The sequence below is a fragment of the Tyto alba genome, unplaced genomic scaffold (assembly GCF_018691265.1).
Source record: "Tyto alba isolate M040663 unplaced genomic scaffold, T.alba_DEE_v4.0 Super-Scaffold_29, whole genome shotgun sequence".
NCBI classification, from domain to species: Eukaryota; Metazoa; Chordata; class Aves; order Strigiformes; family Tytonidae; genus Tyto; species Tyto alba.
Window position 1 is genome coordinate 7991264 of NW_024881303.1, and position 26740 is coordinate 8018003.

At 41.4% G+C, this 26740-nt stretch overlaps 2 protein-coding genes across 4 annotated transcripts in view; both read left to right on the plus strand.

Annotated features, from left to right (window-relative positions):
- The first annotated feature begins 73 nt into the window (after nt 1-73).
- SNAPC1 (small nuclear RNA activating complex polypeptide 1) lies at nt 74-11153 on the plus strand. 3 transcript variants are annotated; one of them, XM_032996395.2, is made up of 10 exons: nt 82-268; nt 922-1081; nt 2278-2418; nt 2897-3001; nt 3981-4139; nt 4585-4659; nt 5298-5360; nt 6243-6384; nt 8547-8630; nt 10513-11153. In XM_032996395.2, exons 1-10 carry the CDS (start codon nt 141-143, stop codon nt 10542-10544), a joined length of 1089 nt encoding a protein of 362 aa, XP_032852286.2. In that variant the 5' UTR covers nt 82-140; the 3' UTR covers nt 10545-11153. The 3 variants fall into 3 exon arrangements, with proteins under 3 accessions (XP_032852287.2, XP_032852286.2, XP_032852285.2); XM_032996394.2 differs by having other exon boundaries at nt 83-268; nt 10510-11153; XM_032996396.2 differs by lacking the exon at nt 922-1081 and having other exon boundaries at nt 74-268; nt 10510-11153.
- A 4498-nt stretch (nt 11154-15651) lies between these two features.
- SYT16 (synaptotagmin 16) overlaps nt 15652-26740 on the plus strand; it is a 117886-nt gene continuing 106797 nt past the window's right edge. Inside the window, 1 exon segment of the mRNA XM_042799099.1 lies at nt 15652-15714. Within this exon segment, the coding sequence (XP_042655033.1) occupies nt 15702-15714 (13 nt within the window). The 5' untranslated portion in view covers nt 15652-15701.

A 26740-nucleotide genomic window follows, 5' to 3' on the forward strand; every position in this document is an offset into this window, starting at 1 on the left:
GGGGCGGGCGGAGCCAGCTCCCGTCCCCGCGGAGGCGGCGCCCGCCTGAGGGAAGCCCCGCCGCACCTCCCGGCCGCGGCGAGCGCGCATGCGCGGGGGGGGGAAGAGAGCGGTGTGGGGGGGAGCTCGGTGCCGGCGGGATGAGCTCGGTGCCCGGGCTGCAGGCCGACTGCGAGGAGCTGCTCGGCGCCTTCCAGCAGGCCGACACCGTCCGCTTCGAGCGCTTCGCCGAGCTGTGGCGGGAGCGCCGCTTCCACACCATCTTCTAGTGAGTGAGGAGCCCTGCCCGCCTCCTCCTCCGCGGCCTGCCCGCTGCCAGCCGCCATTAGCGGCCCCGGCTCCGGCCGCCCTTTCTCGCCTCTCTGCGCGGAGCTCAGCGGCTGAGTCTCGCCTCAGGGAGTCGGGCATCCCCCTCCCAAAGCCCTCAGCTCCCCCTCCGCTGAGCTTGCCCCTTCGTAGTGCGGGGGAACCTTCCAGGGGGCTGTTGGGGAGCCGCGTTTCCTTTCAGGCGTAGCGGTCGGGAAGGGCTTGCCTGGCTGGTGTGTAGGTAAACGGCAATGAAGCGTCAGTCCCTGTGTGATACTGAGAAGCAGATATCAGTTCAGTTTATTTTGTGCATTAGTAATGCATGTGACTTTAATACTAGTGCTTTAGGGAGTTTGATGCAATGCTCACGTTGTGAGATAGAAATATGATTGGGGGGTATTTAATTTTTAACTTTATGTTTAATTTGATACAAGGAATTACATGCAGTGTTGTGTGAGAGCTTAAGGTCTGGCCGTCTTTGAAAATGTCCCAAAACTTGAGCTTTGTGGTAATATGTTTTAAAATACCTAAAACTTGTTTCTGCATTATGGACTTTCTAAAGCCTTCACTTTCATAGTTACTTGCTTTAACATGCTTCTTTTTTGTTTACTTTAGTGGTAAAATAAGAGCTTTGGAGAGGAATAAGCTCACAAAGAAGACTTTAGAACTGGCACAGCAGTACTTCCTGCCCCCCTACGCTTTCCAAATTAGAGTTGGTGCTCTGTACCTTTTGTATGGGCTGTATAATACACAGGTTTGCCAGCCAAAACAAAAGGTAATTGTTCTTGAGGTTTTATTGTCAGGTCATACTAGATGTAAGATATATGGTGTAACTGTCTACTTTGTCAGCATAAATGGGTAGGACATTTTCTCTCGCTGTCTTAAAATAAATATACTTAGAACCAGATGGTCCCTTTAGAAAAGGTCACCTTTCAAGTACCTTTGGATTTGAGAACTTACATGGTGGTGACTAAAGTATTGTGTATACCTCCTAAATTGTAGCTGTGATCTCAGAAGCCTAGTTTGCCAGATAGGAATCTCTTCTCTATTTAAAAACAAAGATGGCAAGCTTTCAAGATGGGAACAGTGAATGTGCTCATCAGCTCTGTGGAGAGCTCCATTACAGCCTCAGTTGTTCCTTAGAATATCAACAGAATGAAGACTGGCTTAATTATTTCCAGTTCCTGTTAACCAGAAGCAGAAGTGGAATTTGTAAATAGGTTGAAAGGACAAATGCCTGAATAAAATGTCTCTTTGCTGCTTCTAGGACAGGAGATCAGTATGTAAAGTCGTTGGAAACTCGCTACAAGGAGAAGTGTTTTACTTGGAAACTGTGATGTATTGAGTCCATATGCACAATTGAGTCCAAATTCTTTAAATAAGAAACTGAAGTATTCTACAATGATGCAATTACATCTCATATCTGAACTTCAAAGAAGTCAATACGTTTTACGGAGATGAATTTAGGAAATTTTGAAACTACTGCTATATAGCAACTGTTAGAGAGTCCAGGAATTATTAAAGAAGCTAATTTGGGTAGAGAGAATGAAGTGGACAGAGTACATGGAGAGGAAGGAAAGCAAGGAGCTAGGGATACTTTTATGAGCATTTCACTGACAACAAATCATGGTACAATTATTATTTCCTAATCATCTAGTGAGTGAGTGAGTGTCTCCTAGGTGTGTATTGTTTCCATCATCTTGAAATGTGAAGAGTTAACTTTTTCAAATGTCAGAGAAAGCAACTGCAGTGAGAATATTTAACACAACACTATAATAAGCTTATCTGAATAAAATTTTGATAGTAGTAACTTGTTATAGTAGGATCCTTTCTGTAGTTCTGTGATCACGTCACATGTTACACCCTAGACATCCAAGAACTGCGTGTAGTATAACATGATCACAGTAGTCAGCTGAATTAATTTTGTTGAAATATGCAGGTCAGGATGACAATATACAACTTTTGTTGCAGATCAGAATTGCGCTCAAAGATTGGCCTGAAATCCAGAGATTTCAACAGGATCTGATAGACTCCCAGCATTATGACGCAGCATTCATATTTAGGACACTGCGACTTGCCAGAGCATTCCATTTCACAGCAATGCCAAAGCTGGTGAGTTATTACATTAATGATTTGCCATTTTTAATAAAATATCTTCAGCTTTCAATAGCTGACAGTTCAACAGCACTCATGTATTTAGTTTAGCTTTGGGGCTGTGTTGAAATGTAGTAAGTCTTGTTCTGTGTATCTAGGTACGTGATGTAAAGCTTCAAGAATATTTGAATGTGTCATGCTTCTCACTTGAAAATATTTTTTTGAGTATCTAATGTTCTTATTAGGTTTGAGATGACTTATAATTTCTAGAAATGTCATCCTCTTGAATCTGAGTGCTGGATTAAATTCTTGACTAGGGAGTAATTTTTTTTAAATGCTGACTGAGCACTCGACAGTAAAGCTGCATGGTATTGTTGATGAGATGGTTTTATGCTTTTTGGCATCTCTTGATGGTTGGGTATGCAGTAAGAATTTTCAAGAGGGGGTGTCATTTTTAGTTTGCTTTTAGGTTACAAATCATTGTTTCCTGCTATAGCTAAACTACCGAACTAAGAAGGTGATTCAGGAAAATGAATTTAAAGAAGAATTTAAGGACCCAAGTAACAGAGTAAACAGCCTCATCACTAATGATGTATTGGAGGTACAGTAACTTTTAAACTACAGATTAATCATGTTTTTTTTTGTTGCTTTGTTTTATTTCTTCTGTTGTCCAAGGGCTAGAACTTATCTAATGAGCACAGTCTTGTCCTTTGTAAATCTTATGGAATGCAGACTAGGGTAATCGTCCATCCCAGCAATTTTACCGAATGCTCAAAACCACTGCATTTATTATGGAAGATTTGTGGTACCATTCTCAATGCTGAAATATGCTCTAATGTTTTGTGATTTTGCCTCAGTAAGATGTAAAAGGGGAAGGGTATAAATAGTTAATTGTCACTAAGATAGAGAAAGGGGAAGCGTGTTTGTTTTGATCTGTCTGCAGGTTGCAGCTGGAAGCTTGATACTTGAGGTAATACTGAATTTGGTTATCTGCAAGTTTATAGCCTTCTCTAACCTTTATTTCTCCTTTTAAAACTTGGTTTTGTTTAATATATAATACATTTTATAAAAAATAGGGAATTTAAGCTGGGTATAGGTTCTTGTATTACTTGTTATGATGCTTTGTTTACAGGTTTTTCCAGGTGCTGTTACCAAATAGGTATCATCAGTAAGGTTCACTACAGTGGTACAAAAATCAGTAATCTGTGAAATGTCGGGGTGAGAAGACCTGCTTCCTCAAAAGGAGGAATTAAAATGTTGTCTCCAAAGAGATGAAAATAGACCACCATATCAGAATGAGACCTCTGTGAACACTGATCCTGAATATCACTGAAACTTCCTTCTTAGTTTAAATAATTCAAGATACTCTTTCTTTTTTTTGCTTATTTAGTGGACTGATGTGACAGTGCTAGGTAGCATTATTGCTAGGCTCCCTAAACCTGAACTGATCTAAACACTCCTGCTAGTTCCATGGTCTCCTTAGAGTGGTTTGTATAACCCTGGTTTTGTTCATTGAGGACCAGTCTTGTTTTACTGCTGGAATCTGTTTTTCCTGAGAAGAGTATCTTTTTCTATTTTAGGAACTGATGAATATTCATGACCACTATCAGAAAATGAAGTGTGTCATTTCAGCGGACAAATCCCAGCCAGACAAGGCGCTGAGCTTGATAAAAGATGAATTTGTAGTTACTCTTAAAGACATAACTTTAGAACATCAGGAATGGCAGCAGAACCGAATGGTAGGTGAAAACACCACCTGTGCTCTGGCAACTTAACAGGTTGTGTGAACGTGCCAGAACTGTCTGTCTTTGGGTAACTATCTCTGAACATACTTTTTAAATATCAGATGTAAGTAGAAGGAACTGTAACACTGAAGATATGGAATGAGTTAAAACCCCAGGCAGAGTTATGGTGGGGGGGGAGGGCTGTGGACTTGTATGTGGTACTGCCTCTGTGATAATGTAAATGATTGTTGAGAGGTAAGCCCTGGAAGATGTGACTTTTGGGCAGTATTAGAATGACCATATGAAACACCTCTGTAACATTTATTCTTGGATCAAGGAAAGGCTGTAGTTTAAGATTGATGAGGAAAATGGGCATATGTATAAATATTTGTTTTTCACAATTCTTGGATTTTAGCTGCCTTGCATGTGACAGACATTTAAAAGATGTTTTATTTTTCAGAAATTATTCCTAAATGCTCAAGAAACTAATGAAGTATCGAGCAATAAGGAAGAAGGGACTTTGCTAGAATCAGAGGTAAGAAAAATTAATTAGTTTGCTACATTGCGCAGGCCAAATCTGTTAGTTTTTTGGCTTCTGATCACCGGCTAAGCAGGGCATGTCAGGGCTTGATAGTGTCAAAGTAGGTTCCAGGAATAGCTAGTGGGGCTAGTTGGTTGTTGTTTGGTTTGTTGGTTTTGGTTTTAAATCACATTGTTTTCTGTTAAGCTGTGAGCATTCACTGCTGTGATAGGTTTTTGATGCTTGTAATAAAAAGTCTCTTTCAGGTAAGGAGGAGAAAGAGCTGTATTTCCTTGGCCAGACTCCTTTAGGTTCCTCCTGGAGTTTCAACTAAATGCAATATCTGTTTTTTATGCTACAAAATGATTTCATGTGGTTCTTACCTGCTTATTTCAACTTTGAATTTGAGTAGGATGTGAAGTTTCAAATTTTACTTTTCTCCTGGGCTTTGTTACAGTGAAGGTAACAAAAATTATGGTCTGTTTTGTGAAGTGACGGTTTGGTGGCATTCTAATTATATAGGACTAATTCTAATTCTAGAAATACAGCTGTAGTGGGATACTGCTCATGTGATTCTCTGATGCGATATTTAATTTCAAGACTGCTATAATAGAATATGAAGACTTTTTCTGACGTATTTTTTTTCTTTGCAGGGTTCTGAAAGAGCAAATGCATTGGCTAGAATCAAATACAGGTCTTACTCTGCAGTTGTTGAGGTAGGTATAAAATTAGATGATAGGGATGTATTTATTTTTAAAGAACAGTTTTAAGTACCAGTTTAATGTAAATGCTGGGTTGGAAGGGAATGAGTTAAAATTGCATTCAGTAATCAGTGGAGATATGGTCTATGCTTGGGGGATTTTAATTGATAAGGTAACTTTTAATGTCTGTGTTCTGCTTAAGTAGATGGAGTAAAAATACTTGTGAGTGTAATTGCTCAAATTCCTTGAAGCTTAGGTATTGGAATTTCTGAAGAGGCTTATGAAAATGATCTTGAGGGGTTTAAAGTCAGTTGTTTCTCGAAAACATTGTTTCAATAACTGCTACTTTAAAAATATTGTTGATTTGTCTTTTTCATAGCAGGCCTCTGAGAAACATCAAAAACTTTCCTTGTTTATTAAAATCTCTTACTGAAAAATGCATTATTAAATGAAACAGAGCTCTGGAATGTATAACAGTCCAGAATTTTGAATATGCAGTGATAAAGTGTTCTAGGCATCTGAGGAAAATATGAAAGTAAGGAGGCTTTATGGTTCACCAGTTTTCGGAAGTGTTCCTTTTGGTTGCACACGGTCGTGTGTGGCATGATGTAGGTTGATACCAAACAGAGAATGGTTTGAAAATAGATGAGTGTTTCATTACCTGAATTTTAAGTGATATACCCATTACGTCATAGAAAAATGTTGTCCTGTTAAAACTGAAGAACAGTAACTAGTGGGAATCCTCTCTCCCTCCTCTTACATCCCTTCTCCACCCTGACATGAAAGTTGATACTTTGGTCCTTGCTGATCTGTAAAGTACTGGATGTCATAGAGTAATATCTGGCTATGGAAGTTTAGCTTTTTTTTGTATCATTCGTGTGTATGTTTGGGTTCTAGGCTTCTAAATCGAGAAGACATCGTCAAGTAAAATTAGAATCTTCTGAATCAGGATCAAATTACGGGAAATCTCCAAGCCGAAGTAAAAAAAACAGTAGGAGACCACAGCCAGGAAGGGGAAGAGATTCTTTGGAAGTCAAAGGTATTTTTCCATTGCATTTGTGAACCTGGAGAGACTGCAGAAGTTTATCCATTGCTTTGCAAGCTGATACAGTTAGGTTAAATTTTACTGTTGATCAGTGGAGGAAGAAGTTCAAAGAAATGTTCTGTGATGCCACTGTCGTAATTTAATCTTTTTGTGTGTTTTTCATGGACTGGTGAAGTAGAAAGACAACCTGAGTGCATGCAGTTTATTGTTAGTCTGAAATCTCATACATTGTCCTGCTAATTTTTCTCTGAAAAGGCATGACCTTGGAAAAGCATGTCCTGTGTGGCAGTGGCCTAATTTTTCCTATTGTCATAAAACAAACACACTGGAGATTAGGATATGCGTCTGTTTCTTTTCTGACAGATAGCTTCTCCATTTGAAGCTATCTTTTTGATGAAAGTCAGCCTATCTGATGGTTTTGGTGGTTAATTCTATCTTCATGAACTCCAAAGTAAACCTTGCCTTTTTCTATTCCGTTCCTGAGCTCTTGAAGGAATATCCTCTAATATTTCTGAAGAGAAAATGATATTGATGTCAATGACGATGATTGCTTTGTAAAACCTTAATCTCAGTGTTGCAGTTACTACGTTATCACAGTTCTAGATTTGTGTAGTTTATAGCTAGACTTAACTTCCCTTGTTGACAGGAGGGGTTTTTTATACACCTCTGACTTGTTTTTTGTGGTTCTGTTCGGTAATTGTTTTATTTCTCCTGAGCATTATAACTTTAGGAATAAAAACAATTTTAAGGGGCAAACTTTTCTTTCTTTGAAATGCACCCTAGAAGGAAGTACTTTTAACTGCTTGTACTTGATATCCTTCTGGTTTATCTGTACTGATACAAGAAGCATTGAGATGCCCCTATATGTGGTCCATGAAGGCCCTTGGTTAATGTAGTCAGAAAGACTTCCAAATTTTAACAAGAGATATTATGAAATATTAAATGCAAATGCCTGTAATCTCCCCTTGAATACCGTGGAGAAGATAAAATTTTGTGCATGAGAAGAATGGCTGCCTACAGAGCAACATTGCCTGTAGGGAGAAAAAGTACAAGCAGAATGTAATGGAGTAAGTGAGGATATGGTGAACATTTTTAGAAGTAAGGAAATTGGACTAGGGACTCCCTTCTGCCTCAGACCAGAAGTTTTTTCAAAAAGATTTACTTACCTGATCCAAAGCTGCTAAATTAATACCTTTTAAATTTCTTTTATTTGTCAAATTTGTTGAAAGTATGATGCTGAGACCAACAACTTAAAGGATTAGCTATTTATATGGATTCTTGTTGTATGGTGTTATCATTTATGTTAATACATTCTGAAAGAGATCAAGTCTCAGAACTTGAGGACTGACTCATTTTGATGTGAGATAAGACTGGGGCTGAGGGTACTTAGCTAGATCAAAAGAGGAGGTGAGGAAGGAGAGAGAGATTGGCTATCTCTTTCAGATCTCTGCCAGAGAGATTCTGTCTAGTGTTGCTGATCTTTGGCATATCTGAACGTAAATCAAGTGATTGATTTACCTATTTTACAGTCGTAGCATTTATGTCATCTGGATTAGTGCAGTTTTGCTTTCTAGGTATTTGCGCATCCCTGTTTATGCATCATTTTTTTGTCTTCCAAGACTTTCTTTAGATCTCTGTCTCCCAGTTCTGAAAACATAGGAAAATACTTTTCTTAAGGAAATCATCTTTCTGATATCCAACTTTTAAACTGATAGAAGTTGCTCTGCCATTTAAGTTTTTTTTCATTTACTTATTATATATTAAAGGTTAAGTGAAATTGAACAGCAAAATAGTTTTGAATGAACTTTGAAGACAGGGATTGTGTTTCAAAGTTTCAGACTGTTTTCTGACTTCCTTAGCTTCTGCTAGAAAATAAGGAATAAGGCCATTTTGAATTATCTCTGGATTGATTTGGTGATTAATATGCTTTAATCTTGTAGTGTCAATTACTTGTTATTGTAGGTTTCTTTAGTGAGCCATATGAAGGTACTGTGGAATGTAGGTGTTTATCAACAGCCTTTGACTAGAAAGTCAAGAGAGCAAGGGAACAATCCTTTTAACTGCTGGACCTGAGATGCAGAAGAGAAAAAAACCAACCAACCAAACAAACAAAAAAACCCCAAACCTGATAGTTTTCCATAAAAATCTATTCACAGGTGAAATGCAAGTGGCAAAAGAAACTGTTACTCGGCATATTGGGATGCCTATAATCACAGAAGAGGAGAACTCAGATGAAGGAGGTACAATGAAATTCTAACAAACCAGTGACTTGTGTTTTAATAGCTCTCTACTATGATGTATTTTTCTGAAATGAAAGCTGATATTTTGGACCATGTGTTGCTGCCTTGCAAAAGCTAGATTAGTTTTTAGTGTGTAAATTGTCACATGAAAATTGAAGCTTTGATTTGAGACTTTGTTACAAGCACACATGTGGTGGCAAAATCCTGAGTCATGTTTTTCTGCATATATTTCATTATAGTGTGTTCAGAGTTAAGACTGGTCCAGTTAAAAGGAGACTTACTCTTCTACAGTACAAATCTGGCTTGAAGAGTTCCAAGTTCAGGGAACAGTGATTATTTTTTTTTTTTTTTTTTGATCATTCTCCCACTTGGAGAAGATACCTGTTCCAGTTGCTCTGGGAACTTAGGTAACCTGTGCTCGAGGTCAGATTAGTCCTTGCTGCCCTCACCTTTGTGGAAGTGAGGGGATACAGAAGTTTCCCCTCTAGCCTTAGTTTTAGCTGGGCAGTTCTTCAAGGATTAAGTTCCAGTATACGTGTACAGTAATAGTGTCCTCTGCTGTATTACAAGTTGTCTGACATAGTTGGGGTAGGATTCTGGGAACTGCAGCAGAAGAGTGGATGACTTTGCTATCACTCACGTTCCTGAAAATAATGTAATTTTTATTTGGATGCAGTGGTAAAGCAGGTTTCTCAAAGCTGATGATGGCATTGCTCTACAGATGCATCAAATGGATGTAGTACAAATTGAGATGTTAGATGATCTTGAACTGCTCTACAACTCAGAAGCTTCAGGGTCTGTTTTCAATATTGCTTGAGGAGAGCATAAGCACCATGGAACAGACACTGTACAAAGAAAAGAATCCTATTTATCTTGAGGTACCTTATTTAGCTGTGCTCTGGGAAGAGCCCAGGGTCCTGCTTTGCTGTCATGTCTCAAACATGGGTAGCATTCCTGGGAAGAGGATCTGGCCAGCTAAAGGCACAGTTTCCACTGGCAGTTCTAGCTAGTCTAAGACGGATGGCAGGCAGACCTGATAGACCAGAGGTATTGCTTCTTAATCTGAAAGGGTAGGATTTAATTAGGTTGCTTAAAGGGGGACCAAAGGGTTAAGTACAACTTCTGGAAAGCTTTAATGACATTGATGAGTGAGAGGAGTGTATTTTTTTCAGTTAATTTACAATCCAAAATTGTACGTAACTGAAGGATATTTCATACAAGGGAGCATAATAACTATTCAAATACATTTGTAGTAGTAGCATGTTTATATTTGCTCTTTTTAAAAGTAAAAGAGTATCTTGCAGTACTGAAATTAGATTACATTCTCTGATCACCTCAGTTGTAAACAATGTGAATTTGTTCAATTTTAAATGGTCAGATTGAAGGCACAATGGTACATTTAATACTGTACTTTATTTACTTTTCCTTCAAGTTGTTGCAGACAAAAGGTTTCTTTCTAAATCAGGGCCATTCTCCATTTCTCAGAATTTGCCAGCAAATTCTGAAACATTAAAAATATCCAGAAGCAATCTCCTCAGGTATTTTGTGCTTAATTTTGTGAGTATTCCATTGTCAAATTCATAATGAAATCTTAAAGGTGTTCCTGAGGAGCAGAAAGCTCTCAAGATTGAATAAGATTTGAAGTATAGTATTTTGTTCATCAATGGAATTTTAATTGATGTTTTGAATTACAGTGTGCTGTAGAATCTAGAAAGATTTTTCTCTTGTTTAAAACCGTGGGGAGAGGGATTGGGAGGGGATCTCAAGAGCTCATCTAATTTACTTCCTTTGCTAGGCAGAATTAATTCTACTTTAATCATTCCCATGAGGTAAGATAGATTGAAAAGCTTGTCAGAAAAATCTCTTTATTTCCTTTCAGAAGTATCTCTCCCCAAGAGGAAAAGAAGATGTTAGAGGACCCTGTTGGAGAAGCACTCATGTTAATTTTTATGTCAAAATGTAAATGCCAGAGGTAACACAAAGTACTTGTTTTGGATGCCTTTGAATGTACAAGAAGTGGTGTCAGGGACCAGAACTACAGGTGATGCTGTAGTACTGGTAGTGACTGGTATACCTTAGCTGTCTCATGGTGCCTTTATTCACCTAGTGACTGCTTCTTGGGGGAGACAAAGTGCGTCATTTGAGATGGAAAGAGAAGATGGTTGCTTGTTGTATTTAGCTTGTACAATGTGAGTTATCACGTGGAACTTATGTCAATCTGCAATGATGGTTTTAGCTGAAACTGTTGAAAGAACAGCTCACACAATATTTGTCCATATGGGATATGTTTGTAATCTTTTATCTCTGAACATAAAATTAAGGTTACTGACTGTTGAAAATTAGTACAATAAATTATTTTTCACAGTTTACTTGATCCATTTTATGGCGTGTAACTTCAGCAATGTTTATCATGGTTTGATCCCACAGGTGTGGGAAATTAACTTTGTGATAAGCCTTTTATTGTACTCTGTCTCCAGCAGATCTGGAATAATTGTATATTCAAATGAAGAAATGTGAAGTGCATTTATTAATTCTGCAGATGACTCTCAGCTGTACAATAGCAGGACTGGAATTCAAAATGATCTTTATAAATTAGAGAGGAGTGGAAGAAGTGGGTGTGGAGGTAAACAAAGCTCAGTACTGAGAACAGGTACAGGATGGGGAAGTGATTGCTAGGCAACAGTACTGCAGAAAAAGCAAACAGCCTGGGAATCATAAGTTGGAGTATTTTCTGTAAACAATAACAAGCACTAGAATTTGTCATTCAGCCCTAAAAGTCTATAGCCTTAAATACCCCCATCTGACACAGCAATTCAAGAAGAATGTGGATAGTTACTGTCATTATTTTCTCCAGCTGATCATAGCCATACTGTCAGGAAAGGCCAAAGGAGTTGAGGTGTTCTCTCCTACAAGAAGAAATATAAAAGTATAAATTGGAAATATTTTGAATATAAAAGGGACCTAAATTGAGTGATTTTGTTTGGTAGTATGACTTGTAAAAGCCAAAGGAATTGAAGTGCCCTTTCCTAGAAGAAAAAACACTAAGTGGAAATATAAATGATTTGACTACAAAAGGGGCCTGTGTAAATGTGTTGGTTGGTAAGGAGGAGTGGGCCTAAATGACAAACAGGTTGATCACTGGAAAAGCTAATAATTAAGCACTAGTGTTGCACTCAACCTTGTAAATGGGAAAAGAGGAAACACTTTACAGTAAAGTTTTGGCTTTATTATGAACTGAACAATTGAATATTCAGTTAAATAACCAAAATCTTTACAGTCTAATCCAGAAGTCATTATTAGTCCAGATCTAAGCATTACAAAAAAATAATACTTCTATACAGAAAAAAATCTCTATAGTGGTAATAATATAGTTAAATTTATCATACATGCACTTCATTTCTATCCCTTTTCCTGGTTTAACCTTCATAGCACTTCTGGTCCTAAGGTTGTTGGCCTTAGTCTGTGGCTAGCACATGCCATAGATGTGGTCTGTTTAAAAAGGTTCCTCTGTAGTTAAAAAGGTTTTGGAGGTGTCGCTTCTGTAAGTTTTGAACAGTTTGATTTTAATTGTTTTTTTCTGACAAAAATGATGCTTGTGCTTTTCTGTTACCAGCACAAACTCATTGTCCCTCTATGCATTTCTGCTCCTAATTTTGATGAGCAGATATGAGACAGAGAGACTTCTCAATGAAAACTTAACCAGACTTTTTTTGCTCAGTGTTTTCTGCTTGTCTTGATGTGATTAGGATCCTGTTGGTAATACCGCATTTGTCAGTTTTGTCAATTCCAGCTGCTGCTTTGGGTGTGGGTACGCAGGCTTATGGAGAAGCTTTCTGGGATCCTCACATGGCAGGGGATGGTTAGCAGTGTAGGTGTAACAGGGGAGCAATTTGGAAATGAGCTGCAGTGGAGTACTTGAATCTCTTCTTGGGAAATTCCTGGCTGGCTAAGAAAGATATAGATGAAGAAGGAGAGTTCTTTCTAGCAGATATTGGGACTACAGCTTTAAATTCATCATTTCTTATGAGTGTCTTCACTTAGGGAGTTGCTTAAGGATGAACTTTACAGCACCAATCCTCTTCTGCTATTTCTAGGCACCAAAGTTAAGGCACGTTTTCCAGCTACAGGGTATTGGGTTCTTCCCTTGAAGGGAAACCTGAAAGTTACCTCTTTTTCTGTTTCCTTCCAACTTGCAGGTATCTTTCTCAGGGAAGATAAAGATTAAACACAGCTACAAAAGCTTATTTTTCATTTTCTCGACAGGCTATTTTCAACTAAATTATTATTCCATATATATGGCATAAGTTTAAGATATTTAAGTTTACTTTAACATATTTAAGGAATATATTTAGTATTGTACCTTGAAGTGGTACTTTTTCATAATGTGACCATCTTTTTTTGCCTGTCCTTGTATATTTGAACCATCCCAAGAGCTGAGTAGGAGAATTTTTCAGAATTTTTGATATTCAGTGACATGAGTTGTGCCTGGACTTGCTTTGGAAAATTGTTTGCAAATCCACATCGGAAGCATGCCAAAGCTTGAGTAGGCACAAAGATGGGTGCATTTAACTGTTATTTTAATATTGTAATTATGAAAACAAGTGTTCTTTGTTTATAAAATTATGTAGATGTAAAATGGAAGTTAGGCTTAAGAATAGACTTAGAGCTGCTGACTCTACACAGTGGTAATATTTCAAAACAGTAATTGTGAGAATGTAAAGGCAGCTGTAAGCAAAGTTTTATAATACTGGTGTAATATTAAAAAAAAAAAAATCTCTTGCTGCAGTCTGATGGGCAATTACAGGCTTTTAAAAACAGGAGAGGGACTTCCTAAAATGCTTCACTGAAGCAAGGAGCTGTCATTAAACAAAGCCCCAACCTACCCCCACCCCTGCTGACAACAGTAACTAGACTTCCAAGGATATTGTTTTCTAGTATCTAAGTTCTCACCTGGTTATAGCCTCATCTAATACAGCAGCCCAAGGCTGCAAGGAAACTTTGTTGCTGTAACAGCATTCTAACTTCCAGCTGACCTGGTGGATGGGAGTGAGGCAATGTGAAGTATGTATCTTGATGTTGTGATAGTTTTCAGAAGTAAGTTAGAGAAATATGGTTCAGCTAAAACTTCTTGAAGATGGATATACAGCTGACTGAAGAACTACATTCATACAATAGTAATCACCATTTCTTTGGCCAAGCTAAAGGATCCTCGGAGGGGAGGTTTGAGCTAGTGCTATGAAGTGTTTACAAGTATAATGTGGGTGAGAAAAGCAGAATAAACTTAAAACACTTAAATGTAACATCAGTTTAGAAACTGTTTACATGGAAGACATTTTCCTGTATAATTTTTATTCTTATAATGGGAGAAATCAACAAGGTCTAATTAAGTAATGGTAAGTGCAAAAGGCTGCAGTTGGGAGGACAGATTAAATGCAAATACCAGCTTGGGAGTGCTTGTGTAAGCAGCTGTTCTCAATCTGGAGATTTTTGCATCGCTGAAGGTGGATCGGCAATATGGGGGTGATGTGAAAAACTCCAAATGCCATGGATGGCAGCGGTGATCAGTGTTTAGTTTGGGGAGGATGTAGACATCACCTCTAGAATAACTAGATAATTCTAAAAAAGGGGACAAGAACAAAACAGATTTGTAAGAGTTTAGTCTGGAAAAGAAAGGGTTTGAGAGTGAATAGAACAGTCTTCCTGGTAACAGTCTCTACAGTTTTGTAATATGTGTTTATGCAAATAGTGATTAATTGTTCTCCATGTTCACCAAGGCAGAGCTACACAATTTGCAGCAACATGAATTTACTTAAGAGATTTTTTTCAGTTAAGTAAACAGTTTGGCCTTATAACAAACAGCAGAATCACTTTTACTATAGGAGTTCAAAACAGTGTTGGAAAACATTAGTGATGAGGTAGACCTAATCCTGCTTTGGAGGCAGGAATTGGACTAGATGATACCTTGAGGTTTATTCTAGTATTATACTTACATGTTTTACATAAGAGGAGCCTATACAGAGAGTTTATATTCTCTCATCACACATGCATAACAAGTTCTTCAAATGACAGATACTTTATCCCTTCTTCTCTGGAATGTTCATTCTACTTCTAGAGTTGCCTATTCACATTTTACAAATCTGCCCTGTGGACCTGTCTTCCTCACCCCATTTTTTATCTTTGTCCTCAAAACAAACAAAGCCTGGTAACGGAATACTTCCCTCTTCCATCTGTATGCAACCCAGTACTTGGAAAAGGGACTGCAAGGACTTTATCAGCTGCAAGGGGTTGAGACTCTGTCTTGGTCCTGGTACTTCAGGGCTTGGGTCAGTCTTTTCTATGCTGGAGTTTGGCTGCGATAGAAACACAGGCAACGCAAAATTATGTTACACCACCTTGAGCTTTCTGTAACAGACACCAAACTGCTTGCTCTTTAGTCATAGAAATGTAAACTTGGATATGGAAAATAAAGATGGACATAAGGGCCAGCCATCAGCTATTAAGTGTTAGGAGAGAGGGGGAGTAATTTATTTGTTTAGAAGAGATGAAAAGTGTGGTAGCATTTAAATCTTAGAGACAGGCTCAGTGCAAGCTGTTCTGTCTCCTCCACCTTAGCTTGGACAGAGGGCTGCGTCTTGACCCAGGCCACCTGAGCGCGGGTGGGGCTGGCTGTGGTATTTTACACGCCCCTAACAGGTCAGGGGAGCCCCGAAAAGAGGGGGCACGGCATTTCGGACGACGGGGTGAAACTACGGATTTTTTTTTTTTTTTTTTTTTTTTTTTTTTTTTCCCTGGGAAATGTCACAGATTCCCGCCTGCGCAGCCGGCGTGTGCCGCCTTTCGCGCCTTCCCCCCCCGCCTGACCCGCGGGCCGCAGGCTCCCGGGGGCAAGAAGGCAGAGCTGTTCCTTCCCGCACCCCCCCCCCCCTTCCCCTTCCCGAGGTGGGCAGGCGCCGTGCGGGGCAGCGCGCCCCCTCCCCGCTGGCGGCGGCGGCCCGGGCCGCCTCCCCGCGCTCCGCGGGGCTCCGCCGCCATCGGGCAGCGAGCGCGGGAGGCCGGGCCGCCGCCGCGGCCATGGCGACGGACGGTGAGTGCGGGCGGGGGCGGCCTCCCCGGGGGAGGGGGCTCAGGCACCGGCTGCCGGCCGCGCCCGGCGCTGAGGGCGAGGGGCTGAGGGTGACGGGGGGGGGTGGGGGTGAAACCGGGCCCTGCCCCTGCGAGCGGCGGGGAGCGGGGGCCGGGTGGGCGGGAAAAGGGGCTCGGCGGGGTGTCTGCCCTTCGCCCTAGGGGGGCCCGGCTGCCCCCCCCCCCCCATCGCTCCTCCGGGGTCGCACGGGGGATGCTGGTGCTGGGTGTGCCCCTCCGCACGGGGAGAGAGGGGCAGGTGCACGCGGACGCGAATTTTAGGGGGAATAAAGGGATAGGAAAGCCTGCTCTTAAGATATTAACGAAGAGCGGGTGTTCTCGTAATTATGGGAGACTTGTCTGCGTCTGAGAGACTTGGAGTCGCTGGGTTTTCTGGCCACGCTACAATACAAATGATTTTAGGGGTGATCGCTTTCTGTGTTTTGATTGATCAGGTTGTTGCCCGATGACACGTACCACCCCGTCTTAGGTCTTGGCCGCGGTAGTGGTGCTGCTGCACGGAGGGCAGGTATTTATTTCTCTTGATATTTCAGATCACAGCGGCAGTGGGTTAAAACCTTAATTGCTACTGTTAGCCACAGTCATGGCAGGCTCCTCCAGATTTACTATAGAAACACCAACATCAACGCTTATTGAAGATTGCTGGGTTGATTTTGCTACATCTTTTGCCAGTTTGGTGGAAATTAATCACGTGAACCTTCAAGAGATGTCAGGATGGCACATAGTTTATAATCCCTCAGGAACAAAATTCTAGGTTTGAGCTTTTCAAAAAGGTTGGACTTAATGGGACTCTAACTTCTCTTTTCCTTTCGTCATTTGCTGATGTTCACTTGTGTTTGCTGACATAGTTTTCTTTCAAGGCTGTGTCCCTAAGGAGGGGTCTTCTCAGGCAAGGCCCAGGCTGATGTGATGTGGAGTTGTTCAGTGCTTCAAGGTGGCCTTAGGAGAACTAAGAACTGATCTTGTTTTTCAGAGTAGTAGTGCACTTTTACCTAGCAGAATCTGTCCTTTTATTAGTTACATCCTCAAAGCAGAGATCCACAGGCAGTGATAGTGCTCAGTACATAACTGAATTATCATTAGTTTATATTTTATAGCATTTTACAAATTAATATAAATATTGTGGGTTGGCTTCTCACCTCTGTTCCTGCTGCACAAATATGAACTGGCTAATTGTACAATATTTAATTAATTAGACGTTCTTCTGACCCAAAAGTCAGCAGAGCTATTGCTTTGTTCCTTAAACAAAACCAGCTCTGTCTCCTCCAAATACTTACGGGAGTTATCTATTGTTTAATGTACCTCTTCTTCTCAGTCTTTGGGCTGAGGTAGTCGGTGAGCACCTGGTTAAGATGTGGGGACAGCTGAGCTCCTACCACTCCAACCCTGTGCTCTTGGTTTTGGGTGTATGGGGCACTTGGATCAGGCGTGTGGACAGGCTCTCCCAGCCTGGGATTACTGCAGGAGTGAGAAGAGCACCGAGTAAGACTTCATTTCGTAGGTTGTAGCTTTTGAGATCAGACCTGATCACCCACAATGTTGGTGTTCTTTCAAGTCAAGGAGAATTCAAGGAATATTTTTCTAGAATTTTAACTTAGTTACATTATGTTCTTTTTTCTCTTATTGTGAGGAGATTGAACTAAGGACATTGAGCAAACAGCATGTTAAGCAGTTACTTACGGTGGTGTAAATTGATTCCTCATAAGCCTAACAAATACGAGGGATGGAATTCACCATGAAGTATGATCAGTGCATTGGTCACTGCAATGGTGGAATGTGGATACAGTGATTTCAGCGTAAGAAGGCAGCCTGGAGATGTATGCATTGTCTTACGGTTCAGCTGCTGAAGCTTTGGTGTGGATCATCATCTTCCAACCTACTTTTAGTTGAGTTTTTCTTGAGAAAGTTGGAAATGTTTGTGCTTCGTTGATTGATGTTCCTTGTGGTTCCTTCCATGTGTTGCTGTCCTGGGGCTGCCACTGCTTCTGACTGGAGCCGCAGTGAGACCCAAGCTAATAAACCCTGCTAAACTCATCTGACTTAGTCCAGAGCCACTGGAGTATCTTGCACTGCCTATTGTTTTGTGTGCCAGTCCAGATTTGACAAACTTATTTTTTTCTGCCCTGCTCTATGTCTCAGCCTTAGTTGTCTTGTGGAGCTGAGATACTTGCTCTGGGGTGTCCTGCTTTCAAGGCTACCTATGTGTTTTTCATTCATCAGGTTACTGGGTGGCTTGCAGTATCTAATCTTGGTAAGCACATCTGACAGTTAATTTATTAACATATTTTATTATTATTAACATGTAGTAATTTGTTTCAAAATTACTAAATGTTTTGATTGAGAAATAATGACCTGAAGTAAAAAAGACTGGAGGGAAGCCTAACATTACAGTGAGTAAGCTGGCATTCCTTGGACTTGGTGTACTTGTATTAAATTCTACTCAGCTATAAACTATCATTTTTATTGAAGTGGGCAAGTCTATATTGTCATGTTTTAGCTTTCTATACAACAGACAGCTCAGCAGATGCCAACCCTGCCTGTACTTGCGTGGAGCAGTGGCATCATTGGCAGAACTCGGGGTGGTTCTTGATTGGGGAGCTTTGTGAGGAGCAGGTAGTGTTGACTTCTGTCCTTGTATCAGAGCTGTTCCTCAGAGAAGGGAGTAATAGGCAGAGGGTCTCTCTTCCTCTGTGATTCTGGGCTGCCAGAAGCGGTGGTGGTGATGACTCGAGATGATCAGAGATTCTTGTTACAACAGTCTGCTCTGATTTTTATTGTTAAATAATTCATTGCTCTTGCTGGCTGAAGGATCAGAAGTGAGGGAAGTTTGGTCTCCAGTACCTTTGGCTTCAACCCAATTTGAAATGAGTACAGGTTGGACGCAGTTCAGGTCAGCGCTGAAGGGAACTGTGGATTGTTTGAATGCACTTCTAATGGTATTAAAGGCACAGGAGCAGGCTGTCCCCATGTGCTGAAAGATGAGATGGTGGAGAAGACTGGCCTGGCTGAACAGAGAGCTTTGTCTGGAACTCAGGAAAGAAAAGGAGAGTTTATGACTTTTGGAAGAAGGTCAGGCAACTCAGGAGAACTGCAAGGATGTCATGAGGTTATGCAAGGAGAAAATTAGAAGGGCCAAAGCCCAACTAGAAATAAATCTGGCTACTGTCATAAAAGACTATTAAAAATGTTTCTGTAAATACATTAACAACAAAAGGAGGACTAAGGAGAATCTCCATCCTTTATTGGATGCAGGGGGAAATATAGTGACAAAAGATGAGGAAAAGGCTGTGGATGCCTTCTTTGTCTCAATCTTTAATAGTAAGACCAGTTGTTCTGTGGGTACCCAGCCCCCTGAGCTGGAAAAGAGGGACAGGGCAGAATGAATCCCCCATAATCCAAGGCGAAACAGTTAATGACCTGCTATACCACTCAGTCACACACAAGTCTATGGGGTTGGATGGGATCCAACCAAGGGTACTGAGGGAGCTGGTGGAGGTGCTCACAAAGCCCCTTTATCAGCAGCCCTGGCTAACCAGGGAGATCCCAGTTGACTGGAGGTTAGCAAATGTGGTGCCCATCTACAAGGAGAGCCAGAAAGAGGATCCGGAGAACTACAAGCCTGTCAGCCTGACCCCAGTGCTGGGGAAGGTTATGGAGCAGGTCATCTTGAGTGCCATCACATGGCACATACAGGACAACCAGGCAGTCAGGCCAGTCAGCATGGGTTTATGAAAGGCAGGTCCTGCTTGACTAACCTGATCTCTGTGACAAGGTGACCTGCTTAGTAGATGAAGGAAAGGCTGTGGATGTTGTCTACCTAGACTTTCATAAAGTCTTTGACACCGTTTCCCACAACATTCTCCTAGAGAAACCAGCTGCTCATGGCTGGGATGGATGTACTCTTCACTAGGTAAAAAGCTGGCTGGATGGCCAGGCCCAAAGAGTGGTGGTGAGTGGAGTTAAATCCAGTTGGTGTCTGGTCACGAGTGGTGACCCCCAGGGCCCAGTACTGGGGGCAGTTCTGTTTAGTATCTTCATCAGTGATCTGACGAGGGGATCGAGTGCACCCTCAGTAAGTTGGACGATAACACCAATTTGGGCATGAGCGTTGATCTGCTGGAGGACAGGAAGGTTCTACAGAGGGCTCTGGACAGGCTGGATCGATGGGCCAAGGGCAATTGTATGAGGTTCAACAAGGCTCAGTGCCGGGTCCTGCACTTGGGTCACAACAACCCCATGCACCGCTGCAGGCTGGGGGCAGAGCGGCTGGAAAGCTGCCCGGCAGAAAAGGACCTGGGGGTGCTGGTCAACAGCTGGCTGAATATGAGCCAGCGGTGTGCCCAGGTGGCCAAGGTGGCCAACGGCATCCTGGCTTGTGTCAGCAATAGTGTGACCAGCAGGACTAGGGAAGAGATTGTCCCCCCGTACTCAGCACTGGTGAGGCTGCACCTCAAATACAGTGATTGGTTTGGGGCCCCTCACTACAAGAAAGACACTGAGGTTCTGGAGCGTGTCCAGAGAAGGGTAACAAAGCTGGTGAAGGGTCTGGGGCACAAGTCTTATGAGGAGCAGCTGAAGGAACTGGGGTTGTTTAGTTTGGGAGAAAAGGAGGCTCAGGGGAGACCTTATCCCTCTCTACAACTACCAGGAAGGAGGTGGGGGTTGATCTCTTTTCCCAAGTAAGAAGTGATAAGGTGAGAGGAAATGACCTAAAGTTGCCCCAGGGGAGAGTTAGATTGGATGTTAGGACAAATTTCTTCACTGAAAGGGCTGTCAAGCATTGGATCAGGCTGCCCAGGGAAGTGGTTGAGTCACCACCCTGGAGGTATTTAAAAGACCTGTGGATGGGCACTTAGGGACATGGTTTAGTGGGACTTGACAGGGTTAGGGTAACAGTTGGACTTGATCTTAAAGATCTTTTCCAATGTAAATGATTCTGTGATTCTGTGGTATCCTTACGGTATTAAGTACATTCTGAACATTTCTAAATTAAAAACCTCCCAAGAGAATATATTTAAAAGAGAGGATATACATGTGAGTGTTCAGAGTAGTTTTTAAATACTGGAAATATATTGGCTTTCGTTTGAAATTTCATGTCATTGTATCTGGATTTTGTTTTTCCTGGCTTAGGATGTGTAGAGAAACTGGCAGCGTTATGGAGATGCCCATGTTCTCTACCACAGGTTGGTGGTCCTGGGGCTTAGCCACATTTCACACCAGCAACCCTGTTCATTGCATGGATGAGTGTGCTGGCTGTATTGCACCCAAAGGCAACTTCACTTTGCTAAAGGTCAATTGGTCATTTGAACAAGCTCTTAATTAAACAATCTATACCTGTGTATTTGTATCACTTCATGTACATGGCTATCACATTGACCTAATGTGGCACTAATACTTATTAGTGCAGTAATAAGATCCCAGGCACAGTAACTGAATCCTGAGTGAGTTATTCCCTTTAAAGGAGATGCTAGGAAGGGGATGTGGGTCTGGTATAGCAATCCAGATACTCTTGTTCTCTTGACTCTTAAGATCCTTGTTAATATGAAAATACAGGCAAGACTGGAAGATGCTTCTTTAAAGAAAAAAGCAAATAAACTGCCAACAACAATTCAGAGTCTTGTCGATAAGCTTCCCATGTCTTTCTGGATGGCATGAATATGTGGGTCTTGAATTTTTATGGTCGTATTAGGAGTTAGCATGCCTGACGTGCAGTCTGGGAAGATACATACCTATGACAGCTCAGTGTCTCTCAGGTGCAGGTAAAACTCCATTCTGTGGCAAGGATGACCCCTTAGTACTGTGTTTTCCCAGAGCATAGTACTGTGTTTTCCATCATAGCAGAGTGAGCTCTGTCTCCTGTAATGTGTGGTCCTGAGTGGCTCTGGGAGGAAGGAGCCTGGAGGATTTGTTCTGACCATAAACCATAGTGGTCGGGGTGTCTTGCCTGAGGCTATGACTCAGCTGCCCTTGTGAGCTGACTGCCCTAGGAAATTACCTCCTTCACCTGTGTTCTTGATGCCTGACTGTAAAATTTCATTTTAACTGCAGAAGGCTTTCTTGACTACTGCTACACTGGTGCATATGAAAAACCTGCTACTGGAAAATAATCAGAGCTGTTAGAGTCTTTTTTTTTGTTTTTATATGTGTTACCTCTCTTGTTTCATTTTGACATAGTGTTGCTTAAAGTCTTGCTAATAATAGACCTGCATCACATCTGGCTGTGTTGAAAGCAAATCTTGAAAAATGCCTGCTTTGTGGAAAATACTGAATGCAATTGTATGTTCTTTTCTAAATACATGAAACAGTTACTTTTATAAAGAGCTTGTATTTGTGCTTACGCCCATGTTCCCATGAGAAAACATTCAAATGCATAGTCAGACTTCAAAATAGCTTGCAAAATACATTGGAGAACATTTTAAATCTGTTTCCTTCCTGCTTTGATTCAAGTGGGGGATATTCTCCAGGGATGCTGCCTCTTAGGAGAGTTTGTTTTGGGCATTATTATTTTCAAAGATAGGCAACTTTATATGCCTAGAAGGAGAGGATGGGCAGTGCTTCACGTGAAGAACTGGGATGCAGTTGCAGGGGTGTAGGCAGTGTTCCTTCTTTGACAAAGTAAAACCTAAAGGGCCACTGGGCTTGTGGACACTAGAGCCAGGCTTTTAAAAAAATATTTTTAGAGAGTTGAATACACAAGTGAGGTACTAAACCAGACATTTTCGAGCATGCAGGACAACTTAAATAAAATCTGGCCCTGGAGCCTTACTGATAATGGCTGTAGCACTGATTTAGTATGCTTAGGTCACCATGAGATTGTTCCCGTTCAGTGCAGACAGGCAATTAAGGAGGAAGTCTTGTGAGTGTGGTGGTGCATCTGTGGATGTACTGAGGCTCCATGCTAGAAGCACTGCAGCAGTGAGAGCGTTGTGAACTGTGTCAGGGTTTGCCAAATGAAGTGCTGTGGTTTGCCTTTGCTCTAAGTGATCATGCCAGCACTTCCTGAGGGACTCATCTGCAGTAGTCTGTAACGGTTATTGCACGTTACTTTCTTGAAGTGTTCTTTTGATTCCCATGCACCTGGGAAACAAGTGCGTACCATCTGGCCTGGTTAAGTCCTTCCATGGTGCTGCTCAGCTGTAGGGATGACTCTTAGGTAAATAGGAGTAGTCATAATTATCAGGGGAGGTTATCTAAAAACATCAGGCGGCTTTATTTTGAAAAGCAGCCTCTTATGTGCCTTAGATAGGTTGACGTCAGGATCTGTGGGGTTAAGTAGTCATTAAGGAGACCTTGTGTTCACTTTCCATTTGTATGATCTTTTGCTGATTGATCTGATAGTGCACTGAGAAAGTTTGATCAATTATTCAGCAAGGGCTCAAGTCTAATCTGTCTTGGTGCTGGGAAGACATTAACTCTACAAACTGGTGTGGTTAGTTGCTATTTAGGCACTCAGACTTTGCAGTGACTGCTCTGCATATAGTTTTGGGAGATGAATTCCCAATCAGAGGAGAATACAGTTATCAACCATTTATCTGATATGTATGTAGTCAACCTATTACAGTGCCTGTAGACAAATCCAATTAGACATGTTTTAATTAGACACGAATACTATGTTAGCTGTGCCATCCAGAATGGGCTTCTTGGATATCTTCTTTTTTATGTGTAAGATAGACTGGTTTTGTGTTAAAGGCTTAAATGAGTGGGTAGACAGTTGGCTAAAATTGCTAACAGCAATGTTACCCATCAGCAGTGTGACCAGCTGCAGGACTTGGTTAAGTCAATGGCAGCCTTCCCAGTGGGTATGAGGAAGACAAGATGCCATTTGTGAAGTCCTGAGAATAGCAGATTACAAGAATCAAAATGGGAAGGACTGGGAAGGGAGTTGAGAGAGTATGGGTAGTTTTCAAAGTGCATAACCGTACAGACATTGTACAAAAACTAGGATGCTTCCTCTGTGTGAAACCCCAGAGCAAGTTCTGAGACAAGATGATATCCTGATTTTGGGCCAAACAAAATTAGGAGCTGTTCTTTTAGCCGTGTTGGAGTTTCAGCTGATTCACAAGATGTATAGCAAGAGCACTGGAAAGGCATGCCAAAATCTAGTGTGGATGGAAAGATAATCTGTGAGTGGAGGCAGAGCTGTGGGTGGTGAACAAAAAATAGAGGCCGAGACTGGAAGTAAGGTGAAAGGGAGAAAAAGAAAGAATAGTTTCCTGGGAAGCTTAGGGAGATGGGGAGGAAGGGAAGATCACACAGAGGAATGATTGGAGGTGTGAAAGGAGGGTTGCATAAGCCAAGAGAGGATATAATTTCAAGAACAAAGTTTGTGATTGCATCAGAAGCAACTGACAGGTCAAGGAGGATGTAGACAGAGTGCTGGCCAAAAAACGGATATTGGAAGGGTACCATGGAGCCTGCTCTCCGTATGCAATCACAAAATCACATTTATTCCTTCTTCTGCTTGTGGGATCACAGCTGCATTGCATGCATGTGTGGAACAGCTGGACGGCATCTTTTCATTAACACAGTCCTGATTTCTGGCTTGGAATAAATTGTACAGTGCTTCCTGATGAAAGCTTCTAGGGAGAGGAGTTCAGGGGGTCCAGGCGGCACTGGGAAGGGGTGAAGATGGAATGGGACTGGTTTATTTTCTTACTTAGGGCACCTCTCACCATTCTGATGCCTCCGTTTTGCAAGTACCTGTCATGTCTCTCTTGGCCCTATGCGGAAGGCATGGCTGAGACTTGGGCTGCTGAGTTCTTCAGAGACCATGGCATTTTATTTCCCTGCCCCCCCTCCCCATTTCCCTTTGCTGTTTGTTGTAATGAAATGTCTTACAGATACGCTAGGTATTATTACACCTATGTTGTTGTTGTTGTTATTATTATTATTGAGCTTTTGTGACTCAAATGTATAAGATACTCCAAAGAGTGTGAGGGGGGGATCAGCCTTAATTATCCTTCATTGGCTTTGATAGGATTTCAGAGCATCTGGGAACTTGCAGAGAGTGCTTATTCCTACAGCTGGCAGACATGTTTTCAGATGGCTGTTATTTTAAAAATATAGTTCTGTGGATATCAAAACTACTTATTCTGGTCAAAAAAGGAGTTTTGAAACACTTAAGCACTTCTTATGAAAATGTGGAAAATCAGGACATGGTTTACATCTCAGAAGTGTTTAGAGAGCATATTCAAATATAAAGTATATAAATTTAAAAAAATCCCCCAAACATCTCTTATCACATCATCCTGAGAACCAAGTGCTTGTGCAGTTGAAATAAAAATGTTTGGTGACTGAACTAAAACCCAGTAATTTTTACACAGATCTACTTGGCTCTTTGTGGTATCTCACTGTGATTGAAAGAAAGTAACTTTCTAAAAGACTTTATTGTACCTGTGGTGTGGTACTTTTTCTCTTCCTAAGCACTAGTTCTTCAAGTGGGGCGGGGATTCTGCAGATGGAGAGCCTCTGCACACTGCTCATCCTTGCTGGTATTGTGAATTTGGTCAGAAGGATTGGAGCCACTTTAAAAAAGGTAATTATCAGGATCTTGCAGTTGGTGTCAGCAGCAAGCAATTTCTAATAGATCTTCTATCTTTTTCAGTAATTAATTTTGCTCTGAGAGAGACAAGGAAGTGAGGCGTGCAGCAGAGTAAATCTCAGGAGCAGCTATTGAGGCCACAAGCCTTGCCAGCAAACAGACCTGGGAGGAGGTGGCAGCTCCTTGACCTGCTCTGTTGCTGCCTTGGGGGCATTCCCTTTCCACAGCATTTGCCTGCTTTGCTCATTTCAGGTTGTTTCAATAGTTTGTGCTGCTTAAACTGCTAATGTGAATTATTAACTAACTAATTAAGACCCAGCACTGGTTCATGGACAGATTCAGGTGTGCCTCAGGTATCTTTGGCTGGCCAGATGTGCGTGGCTCGCCTGGGAAGCAGAGAGGGGGCCAGTGTCCTGCTGTGCTCTGCACTGTCACGTGGCTGGCTGAAAGAGGTGGCAGCATCCAGAGGGATTTTGCAGTGTTTGCTCTTCACTTCTGTGTTTTGTGGTTCTAGATGGGGCTGCAGTTTCTGATGCAAAGATCTCTGGATCTTTGCAGGGTCCGAGTTCTGAGATATGGTGACCCTTGTTTTTTAATGTACTATTTAAGAATCAAAAGTATGACTAAGATACCTCATTGTCTGTGTGTTGGCTGCAGATACAATATACCTGCTTCATTAAACCTGTGTCTCAAAGGCTTTAGTGGTTTTAGACCAGGTGCTGTAGTGGTTTTACAGTGAGTTGTCACTGAAGTTACTTGGTCTCTCTTGAGAGCTAACTGAGCTATATACAGCCTCTCTTAGCCATCAGTATAAATTGCTGCTTGTGCATGGGATGTTTAGACGAGGTGAGCTTTGAAGTGTAGAAGGAAGTTAGGCACTGACATTGCTGGCCTGGTGGGTGAAGGGGAAAGGTTTTTTTCACAGCTGGTTAACAAACTATCAGTAACTCAGACTCAGGACAGTCATTGGTAGAAGACCCTGGCAAGTCAATGCTCAAGAAACACAGGTTTTAATAAAACTAAATGTGGGTAGAGTGTTCTCCTTTGGAAGAGTAGTATAATGTGGTTTCTCAAGTTGTGAGATTATAAATTGGAAAAAAGCATGGGAAGGAGTGTGGGGGGGAAAGAGGAGAGACAGTGAGCTAAACAGAGGCTTTTGGAGAAAACGGCTACTTGCTTCTGCTGGCAAAGATCTCCTTCAGTGATGTTAGGGTGGGGATCTTGTCTATAGACTATGTGGTTTTCCATAATATCTTTGCATACATCTCCAAACCAAGTAACTATGTTGTTTAATGTTTGAGTTGTAGTAAATAAATGAAAAAATTCATTCAGCCCAGTTTTTGATAATTATTTCAGAGGACTTGCAGTCATGAGACTTTCCAATTGGGAGGACCAGACAAGACTTAAAACTGGGGAGTGGGATTCT